Genomic DNA, 26,188 nt, shown 5'->3' with positions numbered 1-26,188 from the left:
TAACATTGATTGCGGATTGAGGATCAGAGGCCGTGCACTTTTCAACTGAAGTGTCTGTGCTCAGTGTCGACAGTCTCACCACCTATTGTTGAAAGTGTAAGAGCCGGGAGCACTGTAGAAGAATTGGAGCACTCGAATATTGACGCAATGAATGTTGTATGCTAAAGGCAACGTCACTAGTGGAGGCAAATGAAGCCATTTTGTTTTGCCAGAACCGTTTTATCTGCCCAAAGCGTCTCAGACTGAGAAGATGGTTGAGATTGTATAAGGTGTGTGGGCGTGGGGAGTACAGACTTTGATTGACCCTCAAGCTGTTGTGGCGCACACAGCCCCAGAGACCCCTGAGAGCATGAGTACTGCAGGGCAAGCTGTGCTTTCACTAGAAATTGGTGGGTGGCGTCTCTTTACTCCCTCCATGAATGCCTTAATGACTTGAACTTTCCACCACAATACCTTACTCTGAGAGGTGATGTAAGCCGATAAAGCCGGCAGGTGGACCTTTATAGAGTTGAATAGTAGAGTCTAACAAGTGGAGCATATAGTTAAGAATGTGGGATGGAGTACATTCTATATGGTTTATTTGTTTAGACTGGTACCAAATTACAAACCACCTCCACTTGTCGAAATAACAGTGTCTGGTGTTTGGTTTACGTGCCTCCTTGATTGAGGCTATCCATATACGTCTGTGGTAGATTTAGATGTCCAAACTCTATGACCTCAGGAGCCATGCTGCCAAGTTCATTGAGTGAGGTTGAGGGTGAACTGTTATTCCCCCGTGTTGGGTCAGTAGACTGGTCTGGCACGGGAGTATGATGGGAACGCACATCGCCAGTTTCAGCAGATGTGGATACCATGGTTGTCTTGCCCACATGGGAGCAACTAGGATGAGCGTCATCTATTCTCTGTGAATCTTGTTCACCACCCTGCTCATTAGAGGAGTTTGGGGAAAAGCATAAGTACATTTCCCTGACTAGCCCATCCATAGGGCGTTCCCTTTGGAGTCTGGCTCGGGAAACCTGGACGGGAAGTCTGGGCATCGCTAGTTTTCTCCTGTAGCTAACAAGGTAACCCCACTGCGAAAAGATTTGGTCATTTGAGTCTAATCGCAACTCGTGTTCTTCTGGTAGGGGATCGCTGCTCAGAGAGTCTGCTAGACTGTTGAGTACCCCTGGAACATTTTGGGAAGATGGACCATTCCCCGTTCCATACCTTCTGTGCTAGCTTGGACAGATTTGGAGAGTGTGTGCCCCCCTGCTTGTTGATGTAGAACATTGCAGCGGTGCTGTCGGTTAGGATTTGTACCAACTGATTTGTCAGCTGAGCTTTGAATGCTTGTAGCGCTTTGAATACTGTCAGAGGTTCCATCAGTTTGATGTGGTTCTGTGCTGTGATTCCACAGACCATGTGCTATGTGGTTACAGTGATGTGCCCCCTGTCCTGAAAATGATGCCTCTGTTTTAACGATCGCTTGCACTGCCGGATCGTGGAAAGTTTTTCCCTTTAACAAGTTTTCCTTTGTCCACCAGTGTAGGGCTTCTAGTATTGGCAAAACGACCAACACTAGAGGTGTGTGTGTGTGTGTGTGTGTCTGTCTGTCTGTCTGTCTGTCTGTCTGTCTGTCTGTCTCAGTCACACACACCAGGTAAATGCATCATGCCTGGCAAACGCATTGATTTACATACGCCTATCTGGCGACTGGCTTGATACGGAGGTATTTGCCATAGCTTGTTTTGAACTCTTTCCATTGATGGAAAGACTAACCCTGCTTCCGTGTTTGACCGCTCTTAGGAACTGCTTGGTTGGGCTTGGCACAAGGCTTGATTTTGTCTTGTTTGAAGAGAAGGTTTATGGTTCTTTTAGTGTTTTGCCTGCAAAGTTGGGGTGACTCCCCTGTAATCAGCCAGTCCTTCAGGTAGGGGTACACTGGGATTGCCTTCTTGCACAGGTGCACTGACACCACCGCCAGTACCTTGGCGAATACCTTTGGAGCAGACGTTATTGCAAAAGAGCAGCACCTTGAATTGGTAGTGCTGGTTTGCTATCTTGAAATGCAAGAGTTTTCTGTGCGCTGGGAACATTGAAATATGCAAATAGTCATCTTTCATATCCAGTGTTCCCATGTAGTCTCCCCACTTCAGCAGAGGGATTACTTCTTGTAGCTTTGTCATGCAGAATTTGTGTGGCTTTTCATAAGTGTTTGTCGGGCGTAGGTCTAATACTGGGCGCATTGTTGGATCTTTTTTTGGCACAGGGAGGTCGAATAAATACCCTTGTTCACCTGGTTCGCTGGGACTATTTCTTTGGTGTCCTTGAGTAACAGCGATGCGTCCTCCCCGAGAAGGATGTGTTCTTCCTTCGTGGTTGTTCTTTGTCGCTGGGGATGGTTGGAAGGTTGTTGGATTAGCTCCATACAATAACCACTCGCTACGGTAGATAGCACCCTTTGTCTGTTGTGATTCCCTCCAATGCGTGGGTGAAGTGTGAAATACGCCATCCTACTGGAGAGGCATGGGAGGGGACCTGAAGCTGTTGGTCATTGTTTTGGTAGTGTAGCTCCACCTCTGGAAGTGGAGGACCTCTCCCGGCCACAAGATCGACAGTGGCCCCTCTGGAAACCTTGCAAGGCTTGTCCTTGGTTGTTTCCCCGGGATGAGCCCTGACTTTGTCCAAAACCTGAACCCCTTTGTGAGCTTTGACCACGAAACAGATGTAAATTGCTTCCGCCTCTTTGGCCTGGCGGCTTATTCGTTAGCTGGCCTACAGATTTTAAAGTATCATACTCCTCCTTGGCAGATTTGAATGCATCCTCTTTGGCCTTCCCAAACAGGACGTTGGGTTCCACTGTCATGTTAAGGAGTGTTGCCTGCGTTTCATGTTTGAAACCAAATTGGCGTAGCCGTGCATGGCGTTTAATGATGGTACCTTCGGCGATGATCCTGCCTGCATCTAAGTTGTTAAGATGCTGCTGGAAACTGCCTTGTGATAAACAGCTACACGATTGATTCCACTGCCCAAACCAAAATGTTTAAAAATAAACAAATGGAAGACCTCAGTAAGTTTTGTTTAATAAGTTTCTCTTTATTCATCAGCAAGGATTTACATGTATAACATGTTGAAATGTGAAACATTCCTTAATTATTTGACAGTAATTGTATAGCCATGGATCAGATTCCAGACATTTATTAAGAATAACTATAACACAGTGTCAATTTGCAAAGAACTACATGCGAGGCAGAGCTAAATCTACAACTCATTGTTGATGGCCTCTGTAGTCTAATTGCACTCAACATTTTTTCCTTCCCCTGAGTTTTCAAGATGACTTCCAGTGCTGCCAAAGCATATTCTTTTATTTTGAAATTTGAAAGTGAATTTTTGAAGCTTTTGCTGCACATTTTTGGATGTGATTGCAAAGCACTTAATCTTGCACGGACACAATTTGTATACATTTTACATATGTTTATGCCAATCTGCAGTCTGGCTAAGCAGGAGATCTTTCTTCTGCTTGTTTGCATGTCAGCCGGCCTAAGGATTTGCATTCACTTTTGCTAGTGATGATTAACTTAGTAAGAAATACTGTGCTGTGTGCTGGTGCAGAATTGAGTGAGTACATTTTTATGCCTGGCTAGTAGCTGACGACTTGAAAACTTTACCCCAGGTATTGGTTGTTCCTTGATTGAAGGGCTTGCACAGTGAATGCAAGTGCAAAGAGTGACCTTGGTAACAGAGCCCAAGGGGGGAGCAGTGGGATTTTAATTCTGTTTTTACTATTTTTGAGTTCTGGCCAGGTTAGGCGGAGAGACTAGCAGTAAAATGGGGTGCCCAATGAGGCAGTAGGTACAGTACTGTGCGTACGTAACTAGAGCGTTTTCAATTTTTTTCTTTTTCTCCTGATGTCTCTCATAGTCAGATTAACAGAGCTCTGCCACTATAGAGAGATGGCCATACCCTCTATTTAGGGAGAACACGTACACCCTACAGATTTGAGACTCATTGGGCCAGAGCAGGGAGTTTTAGCTGGACTATGTATGTTAAGCAAGCAAGGGCATATCCTTGTCGAAACAGGTCTGTGATGGTTTTCTTGCTTGACAGAACCTAGCTTTGATGGCCTCCATGTTCCTTTTTAGACTGACCCGTTCCCTTTCCGGTAGTGCATAACCTGACTGTGTACGGTTCATTCAATTTTGTAATGGAACAGATGGAGTAAATGACAATAGAATATTATCCAGAAAAATTCCCAGTGTTAAAGTTTCATTGAAAGCTTTTACAGCTGTCACTTGTGCATTGGAGTAACAGAGGTAGAAATTAAGATTGGATAAGCAGGAGCTAAAAGCACTCCTGGGTATCCAGCATTAACCAGTGAGCAGGAGCCAGTACATAGTGCTGCCCAAATCGAACATAAAATACAAACTTTCCTTTGGTCCATTATTTGAGTCCTTATGCTTTAAATATCATAGCTGTGTCCTAGTGTTAGTTAATAGATTTTCCAAATGCACATAGGTAAACTCGCATGCGTGTAATTGGCATCAGTTGGCCTGAGGAGCCAAAGGTAGCTCCTGTTGGTGTGAGGTAGCTGTTGGAGTCAAGATACCTGGCTCTTCTAGGCTACAAGCAGGAGCCAAATAGCTCCCAGCTTCCCTCAATTTCGAACCCCTGGAGAAATCTGTCCTAAACTACGTCCAATAGCTGAAACAATCTTGTTTCAGTGCCTGTGGGGGTGGGTGTTGGGGGGGTCTTCGTGTGTGTGTGTGTGTGTGTGTGTGTGTGTGTGAGATTTCATCTGCCTTTCATTCCTCAAAGCTGCAAACATATCCAATATCTTTGGTTGACACGCATCCTGATACAGCCCCATCTAACCTGCATCTTACTATCTCGAACACTCTTGTTGTACTTGCCCCCGTCATGAGATTCCGCTTGAAGCCCCAATCCATGTGCAACTCTTGGACTCTGACCTTGTCACCCTCAAACCCAAGTGCAGGGTGGCTGAGAGGAAGTGGAGGGCATTAGGTGCACCCTCTGACAAACTGGCCTGCTCCAAAGGCAATGCGTACTCTGTCCTTGCCAAGAAGAAAGCCCGCATCCAAGCATGCATCTCCTGTGGCATCTAACAACTCGGCCGTACTCTTCCAAATCTGCAAGGAGCTGGCCAATCCTGCCGCAGTCCCTACCTCTCCTGTTCCCTGCCAGGCCCTCTGTACGGCCTTAGCTTCATCGCTAAAACTCAGGACATCCTGTCCATCCTCTCTTCCTCTTTCTCCTCCTCCACTCTTGGTCTGCTTGTGGCTGCCTCTCCTCCTCCCTGCTCTTCCTTTCCCTTGTTCACCCCAGACAATGTTTCTAGACAAGGCCGATCTACGAAAGTCTAGCCAAAACAGGTTCTTCCCTGTTCACCCAGAACCATCAAGGACCACATCAACACCCTTGCTCCAGCCTTGGCCGATTTCTGCAATCACTCGTTTGCCACTGGAGCCTTCCCCTCCCCCTCAACCCCCCCCCTAAAGCACTCCCTTGTGCTCCCCCTCCTAAAGAAGCCCTCTGCTTATCCTTCCTCTCTGGCTAACTATCACCCGATTTCCATCACTCCTTTTCTGGGCAAACTCTTGGAAAAGCTGGCCATCTCCCAGATGAATCTGCACACTGAATCTGTTGGTTGTCTCCATGACCAGCAGTCTGGCTTCAGAGCGGCCAGAAGCACGGAAACCGCTCTCCTGAACACCCGTGACGACCTGCTCTCTAACTTTGATTCTAACCTTCCTTCTGTCCTCCTTCTCCTCGATCTTTCTTCTGCTTTTGATAAGGTCAGCCATGCCATCCTGCTCAATCGCCTCTGTGATAACCCGGGTATCGCTTATCAGGTCCTGGCCTGGCTGACCTTTCTCACTGATCCACCCTCTCAGGTCCAACTTGGGTCTTTCCTCTCTTCTCTCTCTCTACCTGTTTTGTTCCCCAACGGTTTTACCTTTCTCCCTGGCTGTTCAACCAATACCTGGCAACTCTTGCCCACTGCATCGCTGCTCTCTGCTCCAACTTTCAGTATTATGCAGATTAAACCCAGCTCTCTTTCAAGCTCCCCTCGGTTGCCTCTTCTCCTTCTATCATTCCAGACAGTCTGGTCTAAGTTCAGGAATGGTGTGCTACCGATGATCTCTGCCTTAATGCCATTAAGACTGAGATCCCCCTCATCAGAACACTGGCTCCCTCCTTTCCACTCTCTCTGGCCGCCCCATGTGCGCCCTCTTCCTGCTTCTACCTTTGAGGATAAGAACCTTGGGGTCATCTTCGACTCCACCAGTTCCTTCTCTCCTCACATCTCTGATGTCTCTAAGAAGTCAAACGTTCATCTGCCCCCCTCAGAGGTATTCTTCCTTTCCTCACTTTCACCCAGAAGCTCACGGTCTCCAGAGCTCTGTTCCTCTCTAGGCTGGACTACTGCAACAGCCTCTTTCTAAATCTTCCCGTTTCTACACTCCATCCTCTACAACGTATCCAGAACAGGATTGCAAGACTTGTCCTTGGCCTCAAGCCCAGGGTTCGTATCTCTCCAGCTCTGAAATATCTTGATTGGCTCCCAGTGGTGGCAATGATCAAGTTAAAGACCCTCTGCATCGTCCACAAGAGATTGCACTACCTCCAACACTCTCTTCCTTAACATCTCCCTTCTCAAGCTCCAACTCTGAGGTTCAGACGCTTCTCCAAGCAGAGAGTTGGGGGCAGATCTCTATCTTCGGCTGGGGCCTCCCTCTGGAACCGCCTCCCTACCTCTCTCAAATTTGAGCAGAACCACCTCCGGTTCCTGTAGCAACTCAAGACCTTCCTCTTTGCTTCCGCTTTCTCTCTTGCTCTCCACTGCTTATGTCCTGACAGCTCCCAGAACTGGTCACCTGGCCACCCTCTGAACTTTGCCCCAGGTCCCTGCATGTCCAGTTGCACCCCGCACTGCCTCTTGGCTCCCCCAGCACTTGGGGTCTGTCTGTATCTGCAGCCCTAAAGTCCCTTCTCTCTGCACTTAAGAGCCACGTGTTGGCTGCACTTTGGAGTTACCTGCACTCCCCACCCCTTCCACTTCCCTGCCCTTGCGCAATCTAAATAACACACGGCCTAGTAAGATTGTTGTTTTGTCCTCCCACTGTTTTCCCCCCTCCTTGTCTTGTCACACCTAGGAACACTTGTGTACAGGCGCGTTATAAATGCCATATCATATATCAATAAAAAGCAATTCATGTGTATGCATTTCATCTTCTGTTCTCTTTGCTTTTGATCCTTAATGTCTAAACTCAACCTCAAGATTTGCGGTAAGTCCGTCACTGCATGCGACTTTTACTACAGAGTGGAACTTTAAATAGCCTTGCTCTCAGGACACTAGTGACCTTGTCTTGTTGATCGAGAAACCCTTCATGCGTTCTCTTCCTTGTCAAACACAGCCGGCCTCGCCTGCTTACTTCACCCAAAGGTTTTGTAAGCTGAAATGTGAAGCTCCAGGTCCAGCGTGAAAGTTTACTAACATGAGTGTATTTCACCAGTTGTAACACTGAACTAAAAAGGGATGCACTTCTGCTCTAACGTTGAAGGCAAAATGGCCTCTGACAAAGGTTTGGGAAAAACAATGTAAGGACATACCTGTGTCAAGCATAGGATTGTCATAGTGTAACTTGGGTGCTCCTCTTCATGACTTTTTACTTTGGAAGTAAACTTTCAATACTTCTGACCAACCACTAGATGGACTGTGCAATGCATATTAAGCTAAACAAATACAAGCCACATAAAGACTATTTCTTGGTAAGTAACATCTGCCATATATAGCTTGTTTGCGGATAGGGCCTGGTGGGTTAGTACACCCGGTGTCACCAAAGCAACACAAACTGCAGATTAAACCATTTGAAAAGTGGCTGGGGTGAATGGAGCGGGAATTTAACAAAGTGAGATTTCTACCATGGAACTCTAATGAAGTGAAGGTCAGATTTCAAAAGCTAGCTTAATTCTCCTGCTGCCATGATACTATTTGCTTAAACTACAGGTTACAACTAGGGGCGAGGGTCCGGCCATAGTTGTCCATAGTAATCACTGTAAATTGTGTGCTTTTTGGCAAATTATTTTCCCATCTTTCTTGCTTGTCCAAATATCTTTATATAGAAATTCTCTATTTCAGCTTTCCTTCTTAAAGATATTTGCCCAGGATGATAATGTGGTTAAATTGTAAGTGCATATACACTGGATCAATTCTATCAGACCAAGTTAAAACCAAGGACACTAAACTGTACAGACTAGTCAGGGATCGAAATTACGATTGGATTAGCTGCGTATCCAGCTTCCTCAGTGTACAGGAGCTACCACTGGGAAACGAGGAGCTACTAGTGTTTCTCAAATCTAACTTCCGCATAAAATCCAAACATTTTATCCATTTTTTATGACCCATTATGCTTTCAATGTTGTGTAGTGTGTCCTAATGTTTGTTTATACATTGCCCTAAATTCACATGGGTGCGTTTGTTCGGCCCTAAATTCACATGGGTGCGTTTGTATGGCTTCAGTTCGCACGGGGAGCCCATAGTAGCTCCTGGTAAATCTTGGTATCAAGCTGACCAGACTCATCTGGGCATTAGGCAGCAGCTAAATAGCTCCCAGTTCCCCTCAATTTCCAACCCTATAAGTGCATATAAAAGTGATGCTAATCACTTTTACCAATGTGTTACTTTTGTACTGGTAGTGTCCTCTTTATCAAGTGCATCATATGGGGTTCTTTATGATTCTGAAAAATACTACAGAATCCGTATACTAAATTCCAGTCCCCCAAAGTATGAGAATGATAATGCAGAAAGGACTGTAGGTGACTGTATCCAATAAGTGCTCGCCATCATTTAAAAATGAAGCACCTATGAAGTTGGCACATATTGGAATGTTGCAAACTGGAGCATTGTATTTAAAGGTGAGAAACTCATGTTTTAGTAGGGATTTCAAAAGTTTAAAAATGTGTCTAATTTAAACAAAGAAATTGCCACTTCAGTTTTGCCCCAAATTTGTGGACTGGAATAAAAGCAGGAAATAAATCCTGTGATCTTTTATGAGAAGTGTACCGCAATTGATACCCATAAAAGCAAGCACCTGGCATCTAGCCGAGACGGACCGTGCTCAAAACCTTTTAAATGATGTGTTTTAAGTATTGAGTCAGATTTGTTTCTTTAAGCATCTTAATTTTTAGTTTCCAGAAATGCGAGCACCCTAAAAGAGAGAACAAAACATTCAATAGTGGCACGGGAAGGCTCTATCACTGTTAACCAATATGTCCTCCTTTTCAACATCTCTCGAATGCGTTTTAAATATGTTGTGTAGTTAATGTCTGGGTATTCTGTGTTAAGAAAACATTTGATGCCTGATCGTCCATTTTAAAAATATGTATGGGTTTAGCTTTTATACAAAAACAAAGAAGGAAAAAATGCATTGGTTTTAAAAACTGGATTCTCGGGTCCCTGCTGCTTCTGTTACTCTTGACTGAAAATACAGTAAAGGATGTCTGGTTGGCTGAGTTTAAATTGTGTACACCAACATGTTATTTCTGGTGCTGAAAGGCGGATTGGCTGGTTCGGAAATGAGCAAGCTGTAGAAGCTGGGTCAAACCCCCAAACCACACCCAAGTACTACATCTTGTTTACTTGGTAGTATTCTTCCAACAACCCCATTTATAGCGTGGTAAGTCTTGCGTCTGCAACATAATTCACCTCTCTGGTCACAAGTATGATTGAGATCACAACTACTAATACAATGTACTGTGCTGGTACAATGATTCATTGAGCTCTCTTCATGCTGCGTGCCAAGTGCTGTTTAACTTGCAGAGTTAAGAATCTGATTTGTGGTTGCTGTTTTTTCCATAATAACATTTCAGGAATCTCCAGTAATCTAGTGTCAAGTCTGTTCCAGCATCACACACATGCATGGCAATTAGTTTCTTTTCCATTGTGACATACATGTTTGAATTTCATCTTTGTTCAGCAATTTGTATTGCATGTTACCCAACTGAAGTGTTGTCCTTGTTCTCTGGTAAACCTGAGTTTTTTGTTTTGTATTGCAGCGTGAAGACTTCACTACAAGCTCTACATCTTTGCTCTCAACTGTTACTTCAACCCCACAGACAAGCAGCAATACCTTCTCTTCGCAGGTTGAAACTTACCTCAAACTGTTTAACAAAGGTGGTAGTACGGATCCTATGAGCAAACCCTCTCAAGATGAGATGTACGACTCAGGCCGATTGTATAACCAAGACCAGAAAGGGGCAACCAATCAAATTGCAAAGCCACATAGCTCTGACCACAGTAGTGTATTTCTAATGGCTCATGAAAAGGCCAGACAGGATGTCCGTGGATTCTCCGACAATGTGATGTCCCGTCTATCTGACGGCGTGCAGAAAAGCCTATCAAATGTTGAAGATGAGGAGAAATTTCTTTATGGTGATGAGGATGATGTTAAACCAAACCCAACCAACATTCAACACCCAGACCATAACTTTGATGAAACTGCAGACCAGAAAAGCTCTTCTCCAAATGGGACTGGACCTCCACAAGATAATAAAGCTCCTGGAGAATTTACAAAGATTCATGATTTACTCAAGACCATTGGACTTGATATGGATGTGGGTGAAATTGGCCAGCTTACAGCCCGAACCCAAGAGCGTCTTTATGGTAAACCTGTTTCTCGGTCTCCTGAGCGGCGATCCCCTGATCCAGATAAACCAAGTTCTTGGGAGATGCACCGCAGCAAGAGTGACACACATGCTCCTGAATCTCCAGTTGATCCATCCAAGGCCTCTATCAAGGATCTTAACCCAGCATCTGAGACTCCGATAAAAGGAACAGGAACGGGACAGGAAGCTACTTCTGCGCATATGGCCCCAACTACACTGGTCACGAAACAGATCACTTCTACTACACAAATCTCAACTTCCTCCACCACAGTTCATGCCCCACTAAATAAAGTTCGACCTCCTGATGCTGTACCTCATAGAGGTAAAAGGAAAAAAAACAGGAATAAAAACATAGCAACTTGGCCACCTGAAAACATTAAAACAGTGCATCGGGCTGGCCATGTTAAGACTACGACGCCCACGAACCAAACAAAAAACAGACACAATCTCATTTTACTGACTGAATCCACAAACAGTAATGTCTCCAGTATTGGAGCCTCTGGATTAGCTTCACAACCATTGAACAGTGACACACGAGCACGATCTAGTGCAACCAAGGAGCCTACATCACTGGAGGTGAGTGTTAATGGGTTTCAGTGAGAAATAAAAATGTTGGAAAGGTGTAGATTTGTCCTGCTTCGTGCCATTGTACATAAATTAGAGGTGTTAAAAACATTGTTGCAATCCTCAAATTTCTATTTTAAATCGGGAGTCTGGTGTTTTGGTTGTTTATTTGTAGCGCGCACGGCAGACCCGAGGCTATCAGGGCGCGAGGACAAAGATGTTTTCAGCCTACATGATTACAAAGAAACAATAGGAAATACAGCATCGCTTACATGGTTACAAAGATGCGATACAAAATACTGCGTTGATTACAGTTAGAGTCCACATATGCATGTGAAACATAGTGTAAGTTACCAAATACAAGATCTGAGGTGATACAACCAATGTATTGCATATGTAGCTAAAATCAGTGCATTTGAACTTTGCCGGCTTCAGTAGGTAAGAGTAACAGATTTGAAGGTCATACTGAGGTTAAAAATCATTTTCTTTAAGCCAGTTAATGATATTTTGTCTGAAATCTGGGTAGGTTTGGTTCTCCCTTAGGATGGGTGGGAGGCAGTTCCAAAGTTGGGCAGCGTTGACAGGGAAGCTATTGCCGCCGATAGTCGTAATTTTGAAGGAGGGGACTGTGTCAGGCAGTTCATATAGGCCGCTCTAGCAGGTTGGAGCGTGGGTCTTCTGTTGAATCTTTGTCAGGTAGCGAGGTGCTGCATTGTTGAGGCACTTGAATGTTAGTGAAGCGGTTTTTAGCCTAATTTTGTCTGTCTCCTTGCTGTTGAGATATGATCTCTTTTAGTCATTCCTAACGCTGCTCTCGAGGCGTTATTTTGAAGCATTTGAATTTTCCTGGTAATGTGTTTGTTGAAACCAAGCTATAGGGCATTGCAGTAGTCCAATTTGGACAGCACAAGTGCTCTTGCCAGTGTGGTACAACTGCTTGTTGAGAGGAAGGGTTTAGCCGACCTGATCAACCTACATGTGTATAGTTCTATATCATTTGCTTCCTTGTGCAGCGGGGGATGCCAGACCATTTGCATTGTATGATGCACTATAAACTTCGTTTGCAATCTCTTTTCAATTACAGGCTAGGCCTGTAATATAAGACTTGCACAATGATGGTTAGTGTCTACTAATGGCTCACATCCAGCAACACAATAATATGAAGGACATTGGACACTTCAGTAATGATGATAATGATGGGACATCAGTAGTTGGCACACATGTTTTGTTACCTTGTAATATCTGGTCTATTGTCCAAGACTAGTTTGTGCATGCTGAAGACTGCTCTGTAAATGTTTCCTTTTAAAATTGCACAAGTTAAAATTGAACTATGCTTGGTTGAATATGAATATGAAAATGTACAACCAGCACATTCTTACAAATACACAGTAACGGTAGGGTCTTGTTTAGTAACTGTTAGTCATAAAATCAAACCGGGTCCACATGGAACTGCTGATTAAGGAATGAGCTAGATTAAATTGGATCGATTTGCTTTGGGGCAATGGTATCCAATTCTAGATTCACAGCTCGTTTTGTCTTTCTATTCATTATCATATTCAAAATACCACATTTGCATCAGCTCTAGAATATAGTTTATCAACTGGGTGATTGCGACGTGTAAACATTGCATGCAATCCACAACCTTGGGTAGTTAAGGTGCAGTTCATGGCACACCAGTAATTCTCTTCAGTTCCCTCCCCTGTTCATTTACCAGTGCATACAAAGAAGGCAAACATTACCAGTGGCAATCCACCATCACTAGTTTGATCAGCTGAGGGCTATATTGCATCTAAGAAAGAACCCCACAATGAATGGTATATTCGGTCCAAACAATTTATCTTTCTGATCCTTCTGTCCCTTTCAGCGGTTGCCCTTCTAGTTCAAACTAAGTTCACTGAAATAGGGCCACAGTCCTAGCTTCTTTGATATAATAGTGTATTGTACCAGAACCAGTCCCAGCGTTGCAAACTGTTGTACACTCAAAAATGCGCATTCTACTAGCCATTGATATTTGACTTTTGGAGCGTAACAAATAGTGTGCTGTGTGTAGCTGGACAACCGAGGAGCAAGAAAGTTTGTATACCTGGCTAGTAACTTGCAACTTGATATTTTTTCCCGCTTATTGTACGTTTTCCCCTTTTGCTATCAAGTTAAACCTACCAACCATAACTTGGAGGTTGTGAATGATCAAAGTGACAATGATGCAAATACCTGCACAATCTGTTCTACAAGCTCCTGAAAACTAATCTGCTGCTTTCATACATTGGATAGTTGTCTGCGACATCTGGGGGAATTTCTTTCAACAGAGCAGAAGTTAAATATGCATGCTGCAAAGTCTTGAAATGTATCAATTTAACTTGCCTATTGTGGGAAAACAGTTTAGTATTTCATCTCGTTCTGCACCGTTCAGTATAGTCTGAGGCACCTATAGCTCCTACTTATTTTTCTTTCACTCTATTTACTCCTTTCAGTTCCTTCGATGCACAAAACCTGTAATGCTGGTTTATTTGCTTGCCAGCATCCACAAAGGAAACCATAGCATAGGAGCTGCTGCAGAGTTGTGGTCTTAGCTTTGGCAGTACTTGCTGGCTTACCTGTGTTCGAGTGGTGCTGGTGAGGAAGAGAAGGAGTTTCAACTTAAGAACCCCTTCCTGGCTCGGAGCGCCACAGTGTTACTGCAGAGTTGTAGTCTTGGAAATATGTGGCTGAAGTGCAGGGGGTTCTACTTTGCTGAAAAACATTGCATACGATCAAAGTAATTGTTGTCTGCATGAGCCTCATTCTGTGATTGACTTAATAGCTGTTCTGCATCCGCATCATGCCTTTAACATCTTCATTAATGTATGAGCCAGACCACTTTACTACGGCTCGGGTCGTACTAATCATTTGGATCTGCTGACACTATGTATTTTCAATGCCCAGGCTCCCGGCACCCAGCACGGGGGTGGGGGATTAGAGAAGAGTGTGCTGGAAGTGATGCTGCTGCCTCCACTAGTGGCATCTGATCAGGCAGGTCATATGCTTCCAGCTATTCCCTCTCCAATTAACAACAGCGCTCCAAATTTGGGCACAGCAGGACTGCCAAATGAGTTGAGCAGTGCAGCCTCCTCTGTCCGAGGAACGCTCAGTTAATCACCCTTAAATTCCTCCTTCACGCCCAGCCCGGTGATTACAAAGATGCTCGACTTCTTTCCTACCACTGGCACAAGCACTGACATTCGACTCAATACTGGATTTCGGCCAGCGCATTAGGACAGAGTCTAACTTTCTCAATGATGGAAGAAGTCACTACGGCTGATTCAGAGGCACCTTTGACTCCTGCTTTTTCACAAGTAATTGCCCCAAGTTCTGCGGAGTCTGGCGATGTGGGGCTGCAATACAGGATGAATTCCCAGTGAATATTGAAGAGTTGCCATCATTCATAACAGAACATCTGAATTCTATCTCTTCGACAGAACAACGGCCAGTATTCATCAAACGTTTCAATATCTGGATGAGAGGGTGAAGCTCACTGTGCCTTTTATTTCAGCCTTATATCTAGTATCGAGTTTCTTTGTCGGCCTATATAAGATTTTGGAAGAGCTGATACAGACTAAGGAGAAAGGTCCGGTTAAACCGACCAATGGGGCCAAAAAGGTGTTGCCCCACCACACAATTATTTCCCTTCTCTGATATCTGCTGGTACGGAATTGTACGATCGGACTGAAAAAAAAGGTCTGACCGTACAAAAAGTCCGAAAAAGGCGACCAGCAAAGGTTCGAACACCAAAAGTTCGAACCTTTGGTGGTAGCATTGTAGGTAAGTATATAAACAAAAAAGATTATGGGGGTGTCCCCCGCAACACCCCGCTCACTATACTATAAGGTATAGTGAGCGGGGGTTGCATGGGAAACCCCAGCAGTTCCTGAAAAAAAGAAAAGGACCCTGCAGCGCCGGTTCTCAATCACGGAAGTAAATGGGAACAGGCGTTGCAGCGACACAGCCTGAAGAAGACAAGTAGGGTTTGTTTATGTTGGGGATGTGTTGAGGGTGGGGGTGTGGGTATGTAGGGGTTTTGAACATTTGTTTCCATGGGAAATGTACAAACCTTTTTGTGGTTTGTACATTTCACATGCAAACCTTACGGCCGCGGGAAAATCTGCTGCGGTCGGATCACATGGATCCGCTATCACTGGTATCTCGCAAAAGGCTCCCTGTAGCTTGGCTTGCCTCCGAGTGCAAGAGGCAGAAAAGAAAATACAAGCGAACACAAGCTATACTGTCTAGTTTTTCAGTACCGTTCTAAGTCAAAAAGCTCTAAATAAAATCAAAAAATGGGAAAAGAAATAATGCCAGGAAGAATGCGAGAATGTTTATAAGAAACTTGCATATGTCTGAAGAGGAGGCTGAAAATTCCAGGAGTTTCAACTTGATAGATCATCAAGAGGACATGCCCATGACAGGGAAGATTCCCTTTGCGCTGAGCCTGGTCTACTATTTAAATGGACTCTACGCAAACTGGGCATGCTCATGAGAGTGAAGCCCTTTTTGGTGCTGCGCCTGCTCTACCAACAGAATGGTCTCTACGCAAACAGGGATGGCATCTCCGACACAAACTGCATCGATTTAATGGCACATAATAGCCTGTTCGTAGTGGCTAGGTAGCAGGGCACCAAAGATTAGAGTCGATGTTTCAATATAGGGAAGAATCGTTAATCCATATCCAGGGTAAAAAGCCTACGAACAATGTAGGATCACAAAGGCTGCATTTGTGTCAGGGGGCAAGCCCCCCCTGTAGTTGAGTCTACTTGCTCACAATTACCAATTCATTGGATGGGTCCAAAGTATCGAATAAGCTCTGATTCCGTGGTTTCTTATCCTCTATTACATTTATCGGCGGCACCAGCAGGTAGCTCAAGATGGAATAATAAGCAATTAGGGGTATCCCTCTCGAAATGGGTGTGCTTTGAGCATATATTCTAATCTCATAAACAAGTGGTTTTAAATAGATCAGCAATTCTACAGCTACTTCAGATGATTCCTGATCTTGATCTTCTCTCTACAGGCAATATAGATTATGTATAATTCCCAGGTGACCCTTGTACAGGTTTTGTTGAACTTGGTTTTAAGTCCTTGATGGTTGTCAATCTAATCAATCTTTGAGCAATCTAATCTTTGAATAAGGTCCATAGACTGTTATGACATTTTTCAGCAGTCCATCGGAACATATGAGGTCCCAGAATTATAAAGAGGAGTCCTTAACCTGGTGGCAGGAGGGTCCAAGCGCACTTTTAAAAATCACCTGCAACAACAGTTTGATTAGGGAAAAAGAGGTTCGATTTGAAAACATTTGTGGAATCAGGTTATATGAAGGACGATGATATGGGCCTGGGTACCAGAAACCTTGTATCGGAAATAAAAGAAATTGGGAGATCATGGTACTGGACTCTAGCCCGATCTCATCTGTCATTGGTGGTTTGGACTATTCAGAGTTTCAGGAGCTTTATCAAGGAGGCATGTAAGCTCATAACCATTGCTAACTCTGCCTGTTAAAATGTGTAACTCATGAGCTGTGTATCACTGCCTGTAACAATGTAGATCCTACGATCGTATGTTGTTACCCTCACCCATGTAACTAATTCACATTCTTGAAACAGCGCTGCGATGCCTCTTTGCTGCAGGCGCTTTACAAATATAAATAAATAAATGTAAGGCCACCTTATTTAGTAATTATGATATTATGTTACGGGAGTCCTAGCTGACCTACCGGTATGCGATCTTCAGCCTACTCATATTTCAGCAGTTGACTTGAATGGTGGTCAGCTGTTGGGAGGCTTGCTTATTGCTGTAAGGAGTTCAGTTGTAAAAGAAGCAGGGATATTGTCAGCGGAGAAACACGGTATTGTAATGTGAAAGTGCTCCTGCAAAAATAAATTGGCACTAAAAGCTGTTAGTTTATCTATTGGAACCTTGAATTCCAAACTTGAAGATTTTGCTATGCAAATTGACATTTTGGGGGAGGGTCTGCCTCAATATGAGGCCCCTTACATTCTCCTTGCTCGTGATTTTAATTCACACTGCCTTGCTTCAGATATTGGCCACCTTAAAATATCTCCAAGTACGGGCAAAAGTGGGCCAGATTTTTTGAGGATTGAGACCTGCTGATTGCTAATGGTAGAGTGGAAGGTGACTTAAATCCTAGGGCAACCTGGAAAAAAACAGTGAATCAAATTGTTATTGTCTAGCTTGTTCTTTCCCGTAACATGTTCTCATGCTCCAAGTCTTAATAGTGGAATCAGATTACAGTGACCGCAATATGTTAACAGCAGATTTACAATTACAATAAATGCAAAGCACTCTGGTCCATACAGCACTCCGGCTTAATACTGGGGGCAAACATTCAAATACATTGTGGGGGGGGGGGAGCAGGGACATCTCACGAGAAAATTGAAGAGTTGTGTTGAAAGTACCCCAAGTGAGGAGGCTTGTTCAGTTTTCAGCTGATTTTCTTTGGGAAGAAGACTGCCCGTTGGTGTTGGGTCAAAACGAGGGACCAACCCAAGGCATGTATTTGATCAGGATGTTTCAAGGAAAGAGGGCCTTAAGGAGAACTCCTTGCACTGTGAAGAGTTGTAAATTAATACAGGAAGATTATAAGAGGAAAAAAAGTGTTACTACAGGGATAGAAGAACTGGCTTTGAGCTCACGGCTTCCTTATGGCACCAAGAGAGGGAACAGATGTTGACTACCCTGACAACTAAAAACTCAATGGCCCTAGTGTGGTGGTCCAGGCAATACTGAAAGCGCCCTAATGGCTCTGGATGCTGCACCGTGCAGGATATATGGAAGTAATTATTTTCCTTCATATTGCTGCAGTGTGATAACAGCAGTACCTGCTGGCGTTAGGGTCTCCCAGGGCCTATCCTGCACTCCATGCCCGCAGCCAGAAGGCCACACCGCAGCCCCAGTGTCTCGCTGCAACTGTGCCCAGAGAACTGTCAGCCACGCACAGGGACCAGCCACGCGTGTTCACTGCAGCAAACTCCTGTATCATTTCCCCTGCGCTGATCTACAGTCATGGAAGATGGATATCACCTGGGCGACCGTGTCAATTATCCGTCACGGCACCGAAGAGCATGTAAAAAGACAAAAGCAAGGATTACACCAGAACCAGAGCTCCACAATTAGGCGACTGTTGGGGAGAATTCTCCAAAATGTGCTTATTCCACTCTACCTTAGAGGGCTCTATGTGATTTCATCGACAGACTTTTCATCGCAGGGTTTTTTCCCGCAGATTTATTTTCGAAAAAAAATTGTTTTTTTTTTTTAATTATTATTTTAATATTCCCCTAGACACACACCAAATGTATTACATTTTTAACCCCCCCCCCCCAAAATATTTTTTTTTTTTCGAAAAAAAAAATTGCGGCAAAAAACCCTGCGATGAAAAGCCCGTCAATAAAAAGACGGTATACCCTTTAGAGTACCCCAGCACTTTTGCTGGACTCTAGGACTTTTTAATGTTTAACCTGGAGAGTGAGTCCTTTTTCCCACTCTCCCATGTCTTTTTCTGTGATTTAGACGCTGTTTCTTTTGGTTTTTGCAGTCTTACAAACTCTATAGGCATCTTTTTATATTGTGACACACAGCACCTTCAGTGCAGTGGCACGGGACGTCTTTCAGTTTTCCCAAAGGTTTAAATACCTTCTGTTGGATAAACTGTTTCAAAGGAGCAGTAAAATGAAATTGACTTTAATTACGTTTGTAACATTCTCGATTAGGCACACACTATCTTACAATAAGGTGCTGGAGGGTTTACTTAGCATCCCCTTTGTCGAGTTTCTCATGTAACATTTTTGTTACCCTTTCTACGATTAATGGCTGGTGGCAGTGGTTTACTTTTTTACTACTGTTGTGTGTTTGTACCGCGGGCTGCGTTCACAGCTGCAGTGAAGCACCCATAGGTGCCTATTTTGTCAAAATGGCCCCAGTCGTCTTTTTTCGCTATTTCTTTGTGGAAAGGTCCTTCTTGAGATTTACTCTGTGCGCCAAACCAGGTTTGGTCCCGTTGTTCGTTTTGTTTTCGGCGTGATTCATGAGTGAAGCCTGCCTCTGGCTCCAGTATGTCTGGCAGGGACAGGAAGTGAGGCAGGTGCCCAAAACTCCCTGTGCTTAATCCCCTTAGTTACAGGAATGCACCCAAAGGTGATTGGCCGGCTGTCTGTCCGGCAAGGACAGCCACCCTGCTGTGTGATTGACAGCTATGCTGGAATGAATGGGAGAAACCTGCATAAAAGGCGAAGCTTTTTGGCTTGGAAGGCAGAGTCGACCACTGGGCGAAGGAATTCAAAGAAGAACTTGGAAGAGACGCCTGCTGCCACTCCTGGACCGTTGATTTGACTGTTGAAGCCCTGCTGCTGTGCTGAAGCTCTGAATTTGCCTCAACTAGAGAAGCCCGGTAAGGGCAACTTATCCCTTTGAGTTGGTGGGACCAATCGACTTCAAAGTAAGCCCGTCTGGACCCCCTTTCTGAGCCGGCTGTACTTCCACTTCTGCGTCTGTTGGAACCGAAGTGCCAGGGAGAGGGACACCAGATCGTGTGCATTGCTTTTAAGTCGGACCTGAGCTCCAGGAAGATCCTCCAGACTCCCAGGAAGCAGGACTGACCAAGCCTGAGCCACCTCAACAGAGTGCTGGACCCGAGATGCGAGGAAAGTCTGAAGTGGTGTCCAAGAACTGCGGTGGTGCTATTTGCTTGAGACGCGAGGAACTTAAACCGCAAAGTGCAACTGATTTGAAGATTGCCAGTTGCTTTCGTTGACAGTCCCATTGCGGTGCAGGAGTCCCCAGAAGCCCTCCCTCTTGTCCCCACGACTGAGGCCCAGAAACAACAGCATCTGCAGAGCTGCACAGGAATAGATGCCAGCTGACACCATTTCTTCTAACCAAAGGTACTGTACAATCTAAGAGAACTTACCGTGTAGCCTTACTTGTGCTCAATTGAGACTTGTCTTGGTTGTCTCTGTAGAGTTGTTTGCATCTTCACCTCACAAGCCTCCCAGATTGTGACCCTACATTGATTCTTCTTTACCGGGAAGACAAAAATATGTGCAAGACATGTACTTGCCTGCAAGAAGTGCTTCAGCTCACCTAGACTTTTTGTCAAAATGGCCCGGTCGTCTTTTTTTGCCATTTCTTGTTGGAAGGGTCCTTCTTGAGATTTACTCTGCGCGCCAAACCAGGTTTGGTCCTTTTGTTGGTTTTGTCTTTGGCGGGATTCATGAGTGAAGCCCGCATCTGGCTCCAGCGTTCCTGGCAGGAGCAGCAACTGAGCGAGGTGCCCGAAACTCCCTATGCTTAATCCCCTTGGTTACAGGAATGCATCCAAAGGTGATTGGCCGGCTGGCTGTCTTTGGAGGACAGCCACCCTGCTGTGTGATTGACAGGCTGAAATGAATGAGAGAAACCTGCATAAAAGGTGAGGCTTTTTGGCTTGGAAGGCAGAGTCAACCATTGGATGAAGGAATCAGAAGAAGAAATTGGAAGATACGCCTGCTGTACCAGTGATATATTAATGTCCAGTGTCCTAGCTATTTAATTCAGCTCAGGGTGTAGGGAACATCTGTGTGCCATCTCAAATGGCTACTTGCTGATTTAGTGTCTATTTGGAAGTTTATTTGTGTGTTACTTATATATTGCCCCTTCTGAAGAAGGCTTATTGAACTGACTGTTAAATTAATAATTGTTTAATCAAGAAACCTTGAGTGTAAGAGTTTATTTGAATACGTGTCAATGTAGACCTCTGTGTCAGAACACTACTGCTCACGTTGACCCCTCTTGAGATAAGCCTCTCTGCTCAGCCACACTACCAACATGTGTAGTACAGACTTATACCAAAGGTTTTGTTCCTATTACCAGGAGGTCAAGGTTGCTGTAGTCTCCCAAAGGGTACTGCACACAATCCTGCCCAACAGCCCAATTCCATCTGCTCCCAATGACAGTTCTTGTAAACAAGAGCACTGCTCCTACATGCATAGAGCTCGCACTGAGGTGCAAGTCTGAGATCCAGCACCTTCAACCCCAACTATGTGCTGTTTGGCTCCTATCCTCACCACCCCAGCGTCTGTCTCTTTGGAGCTGGAGTCTACAGCTACGGTTTCATCAATGCCCTTGAAAGCTGCACCTTCTGTCAATACATCAAGATTCCAGACTTGGATATAGCTAATTCTTACTGAGCATTCACCTTATCTTAGTCATGCTATTGCTGCAGAATTGATGATTTGGGTACATTTTTGTCAGAGGAGAAAGGCCATGTTCCTTATGGCCTGTAACGCTCTTTTCGAATGTATTGTGTCCTCCCACATAATCCTCATTTTAAGTCTCCTTCCAGCGTCAGCTGCTTAGGAAAAAAAGTCCAGTAGATGGCGCTGTGGGTCAACTTGTCCCTTAACCGCCTCCATCCCCTCTCGAGGCGGACGTCACCTATGGTATATATAGCATGCACCATGCCCATTATTTTAGTTCTGTTTTTCCACTGGCTTCACTTCGGATACAGTGCAGTTTTTGGCAAATCTCAACTGTTATTTGCAAAAATGTCGACTCCTAAGACGGGGTTTAAAAAGTGCATCGAGTGTGGGTAAAAGATGTTCATCACTGACCCACACTGCATTTGCCTCAGCAGCATGCAGGTTGTCAGTCAGACTTGATGGGAAAGAAAGGTGAAACTCGCTGCAGGTAGGCCCCCTCAGGTCCCCATTAATGACACCCTAGATAAAAAATGTGTAGGGTGAACAATGCTCGAGGGATGAGTCTCTGCCGAGAAAGCATTAAAAAAGAGTTCTCATCAAGCCTCCTCTTCGTCGAGGAATAGATTTAAGAGGCGGCGTCCCAGATCTCCATCTTTCTCCTCAGATTACACTCCAAACCGCAAGGTGTCCTGCCCAGGTAGGTCAGCCTCGAAAGCTGAATGGGAGACCTTCTGTTGTCAAATTATTTCATTTTTTAAAGGGCCGCTCCTGCCCATTCAAAGGAACTGTTGAAGTACACGACCCCTGTCACGCCTACCAAGTCCTACAAAGCGACCAATGAGGTAAAAGCTTGCGTGTCTTTGAGCCCAAGCATAGCCCCCTAGTCAATTAACACCACTTGCGTTCTGGCTAAGTTAACTCTCCCTTTTTGGGACGTTGTTGCATTGGCAGCTGACCATATCCCTGAGGGAGAGGAAAGGGGATGGCTTCCTTAACATAATTGAGGATGGCAAGAACACAATTTGTGAATCCCTCTAATCAGGCTGATGTTAGTAGAGCCATGGCCACCAGCATAGAAACACTTGATTTGCGTGGATGCTGAAGTCTGGTTTTGCACCGCATGTTCAGGTCAGACGTCTTATAATGCCCTTTGATAGCACACACCTTTTTGGTAACAAGGCTGATGAAAGTCTTGAAAAGATTCAGACTTCTAAGGTGGCAGACACGTCTTTGAGTGCAGTATAAAACAGCCTCAACCCTCTCATCCAACTATTGGGGATGGAGGGGTCGGCCCTTTTGCTGCTATACTTTCTTTGGAAGTGCGACAGGGCAAGCTAGTCAGAGGCCAAAGAATATTCTCTCGTGGTGGACGAGGAAGAGATGCGAAGTCTGCCCAACAACGGCTGCTTTACCTTCAGCTGCTGCTTCAGCTTCCCCAAAACCACTCTGAGGTCTTAGTCCACAGGCCTGCGGTGGGGGGCACGCTCCGTCAGCATTTGGAAGAATGGTGTGGCATTACATCTGAAACTTGCGCCTTGCAAACAGTGAACCAGGGTTACTGCTGCCCCTTTTTAAGAAGGCCTCTGGATCATCCACTAGGAATCCACCCCTGCAGAACTCTGGATCTGTTCCTCTTGCAGGAGGTTTTAGTCTGCTAGAGAAAGTTGCTATGGAACCAGTACCTGTGATGGAGAGGCACAGTGGATGGTACAACCCTTTATTTATTGGGTTTTCGGATTCGATACAACATAACGGCCAACATTTGCGCTCCCACCCTAGACCCCCTCCCAATACACAAGTATGAATGGAAGACAATGTGGGCTTCAGAGTATGCCCATTATCTGTAGGTTGTGTGGACAGTATTGTTCGACAGTATTCAGTACAGTCTCAATAGAGGAAGTCCAGTATTGCTGCCTATTGTACTGAGGATTTGGTCTTTTCCCCCTGGATTGCATAGGTGAACAATTCCAAGGAGACGAACCACAGTTAATAGATTCAGTCAGTTATGTGTGGAGGGTATCTGGCTTTCCATTTCTGCGCCACCACAATTAGGGCTGCCATCTGAATTATGTAATATGCTTTCCTTTTGTGCTTTGGCCACAGTCTGTCCTGTTCTGCCAAGCCCAGTAGATGTTCCCCTAGTTGTCTCTCTGCCTGACACGCAAACATTGTTTGCATGTTACACTTAAAGGAATGGTTCGGTCAAAAATGTTTATTGTCCCTACGGGTCGGCCATGTGTTTTTAAGCCTAAGTCGCTCTATTTTAGAAAAATTTCCTATGGACCTTAACAGAGTTTTCATCCATTAAACGCACGCGAAAACGGGCATCAGGGCGCTGCCATTTTGTGATGATCCTATCACTTGCCGCATCGCCTTGGCTGACCTGCTTTTGCGGCACTAAATCATAACCCCCGCCCCTGAGCCTGACATTATCAAAACATTCATATTCCCCGCCTCTCTCCATGATGTTACTGTGCTGCGTAGGCAAATGCGCCGAGTCGTCTTCTACGCGACTTCACACAGAACCCGGAAACCAACACAGATCAACTCACAACACAGCGAGCCACAATTCGGAATATGAAACTGTACTTTCAAATCAAACAGCAACACGGTACATTTGGTAAAGTACATTTATTTAACATTAAATGTTTATAGAATATTCAGCAATTGGCATATTAAATCTGAATGTCATTTTTTTTCTTTTCTCTCTATCCGCAAATCCTGTTCCGTTTTATCGTGAGTCACGCGCTGTTACTTTATGGTACACAGTGTTAGGGAGAATTCTCTGTTTAGGCTGAATTTCCCTACCTAGTGAGTCCCCCAGCAGCTTTGCTGGATTTCTGGGGTTTCTTTTTTTCTCCTGCCAAGAGTGAGACTCTTTTACCCTCACTCTTGGACATGTTGAAGTGTGTTTTCTTGGTTAAACCTTGTGTTGAATGGGCTATGGGGTTTTTTTCCCCATAGGGCCTCATGTATTTTTGTGATGTGGGTTACACAGCACCCTCTGTGCCGTGACCCAGGGGTGTCCTAGGGACTCCCCAACATAGACTCCATACCCTGGGACTGACTACTGTCTCCCAGGGCATGTAAAGTCACCAAAGACTTTGCTAGTCTTGAATCCTGAACAGAACCAGTACAAACCATCATATTGTGGACGTACTGGCTGGGGCAATTCGATTGCCCCAGGGTCTGTTAGTCGAGGGGGCACGTCTCCGTCCCCCCTGATCGAGTTTTGGCTGGTGGCAGTGGAAACTACTTTTTATATTCGACCGCGAATATTTCCCTATGGGATTTCCCATTGTTTTAGGCTAACACATTTAATTATTTATTTACGGTAGCCTTAAACATACCGCCGGTTTATATATTTATTATTATAACTCCGGTTGGGATTTTTTGCCAAAACTTGATTCTAAAATGGCGTTGGCGTTCGCCTCTGTAACTCTGACCCAAAGTGGAGCCCTTTGTTCCACTTTTGGCGGGCTTCTCCACAGAAGCCCTCCAAAGTGGTGCCACTCTGTCTGGGGTACTTAGGAGGGGTGGAGGGGAATTTAGGCACCCTGGACTGAGTTACCTTGGTAACTCAAGTCGCACTCCGTCCTGATTGGCCCAAGTGGTGAGCCGGCCGGCTCACCACTTAGCATGTTTGAGTGACAGCTAGGCTGGGTGAATGGGGGTTTGCTGCATAAAAGCAGGGCTTTGGGGACTGGAACTTCAGAAGTCGCCACAGGACCAAGAATCCGACGAGGGAAGAGCTGAGCCGACCTGCTTCGACGACACCACCCGGTGGAGCCCTGCTGAACCGTCTCACCACTTTTCCCGACGACCGAGGAGAACTCTTAACGGAGTGGCTCCTTCCCTTGACTGGTGGGGACAACCAGTTTTCGCCTTCTTTTCGCTTCTCGAGGTATCTCGTGGCCGCCTTGCCAGTGCCAAGCACCCCGGCAACCGGAACCCCACCACTTTTACCCCAACCACGAAAGTCGGTACAACCCTTTGACCGGAGGACTCCGCGGCTGGTTTCTTCCCGGGCAGTGCAACGACCTTCTTCTTCTGCTCTTCAGCGAGAACTTCTTCTCCCCTGACCGACGTCGAGCCTTGCTGCCACTGCCTGGAACAACTGCCACCGCTGGAGGATCCTTTCCGCTTAAGGTACCGTGTTCCGCCTGGCTTCCCTTGCTACCGACTGTACGGGGTAGATTTAGCCCCCGGCTTTCGACCCTGGGAGTGCCTGGGACACCCTGGCTAAACTTTCTAAACCACTCTAAACTCTTTCTAACTCTTTGCAAGACTTTGAATCCCTAATAACAGTGTGATCTTGGGCACATTTTCGCTCCGGCTACTCTAAGAGTGGGCCCTGCCTAGTGACTTTTGCTCACCTGTGACTTTGTGCTTCTTTGAGCCTATTGCAAGTGTTCTGGACCTTAGAGTGGTGTGTTTAACCCATTTCTGTTTCTTTTTTTATCCCTTTCTTGAACCTACTAGAGTGTCATCTAACGTTAAGCACTCACCTCTGTTTTAATTATGTGATGTTAACTTAGAGTTGGCTAGATAGGAGTAAGGGTTGAAACTGCTTTTATTATAACTGTGTTTAAAGTGTTTTTACTATACTTTGCTAGAGTGTTTTCAACTTATATGTTCTTAAAAATAAATGACTATATACCTTTGAAACCAAGCTCTGGTCAGTGTTTGCTTGTGCTATTGTGTCTGAGTACATATTGTGTATACTTTGC

At 45.1% G+C, this 26,188-nt stretch overlaps 1 protein-coding gene across 2 annotated transcripts in view; it reads left to right on the top strand.

Annotated features, from left to right (window-relative positions):
* The window catches only part of LOC138468306 (zinc finger protein 318-like), a 616,069-nt gene that overhangs the window by 266,265 nt on the left and 323,616 nt on the right, over positions 1–26,188 (top strand). For both annotated transcript variants that reach the window (XM_069608799.1, XM_069608800.1), the window contains one exon: positions 10,060–11,244. In XM_069608799.1, coding sequence (XP_069464900.1) covers positions 10,060–11,244 — 1,185 coding nt within the window. The remainder of the gene's footprint in view (positions 1–10,059; positions 11,245–26,188) is intronic.

This window comes from Ambystoma mexicanum, chromosome 4q (genome assembly GCF_040938575.1).
Source record: "Ambystoma mexicanum isolate Mex_15411 chromosome 4q, UKY_AmexF1_1, whole genome shotgun sequence".
Taxonomy (NCBI): domain Eukaryota; kingdom Metazoa; phylum Chordata; class Amphibia; order Caudata; family Ambystomatidae; genus Ambystoma; species Ambystoma mexicanum.
The sequence above is the reverse complement of the archived record's forward strand: the minus strand, read 5'-3'. Positions and strand labels throughout refer to the sequence as shown.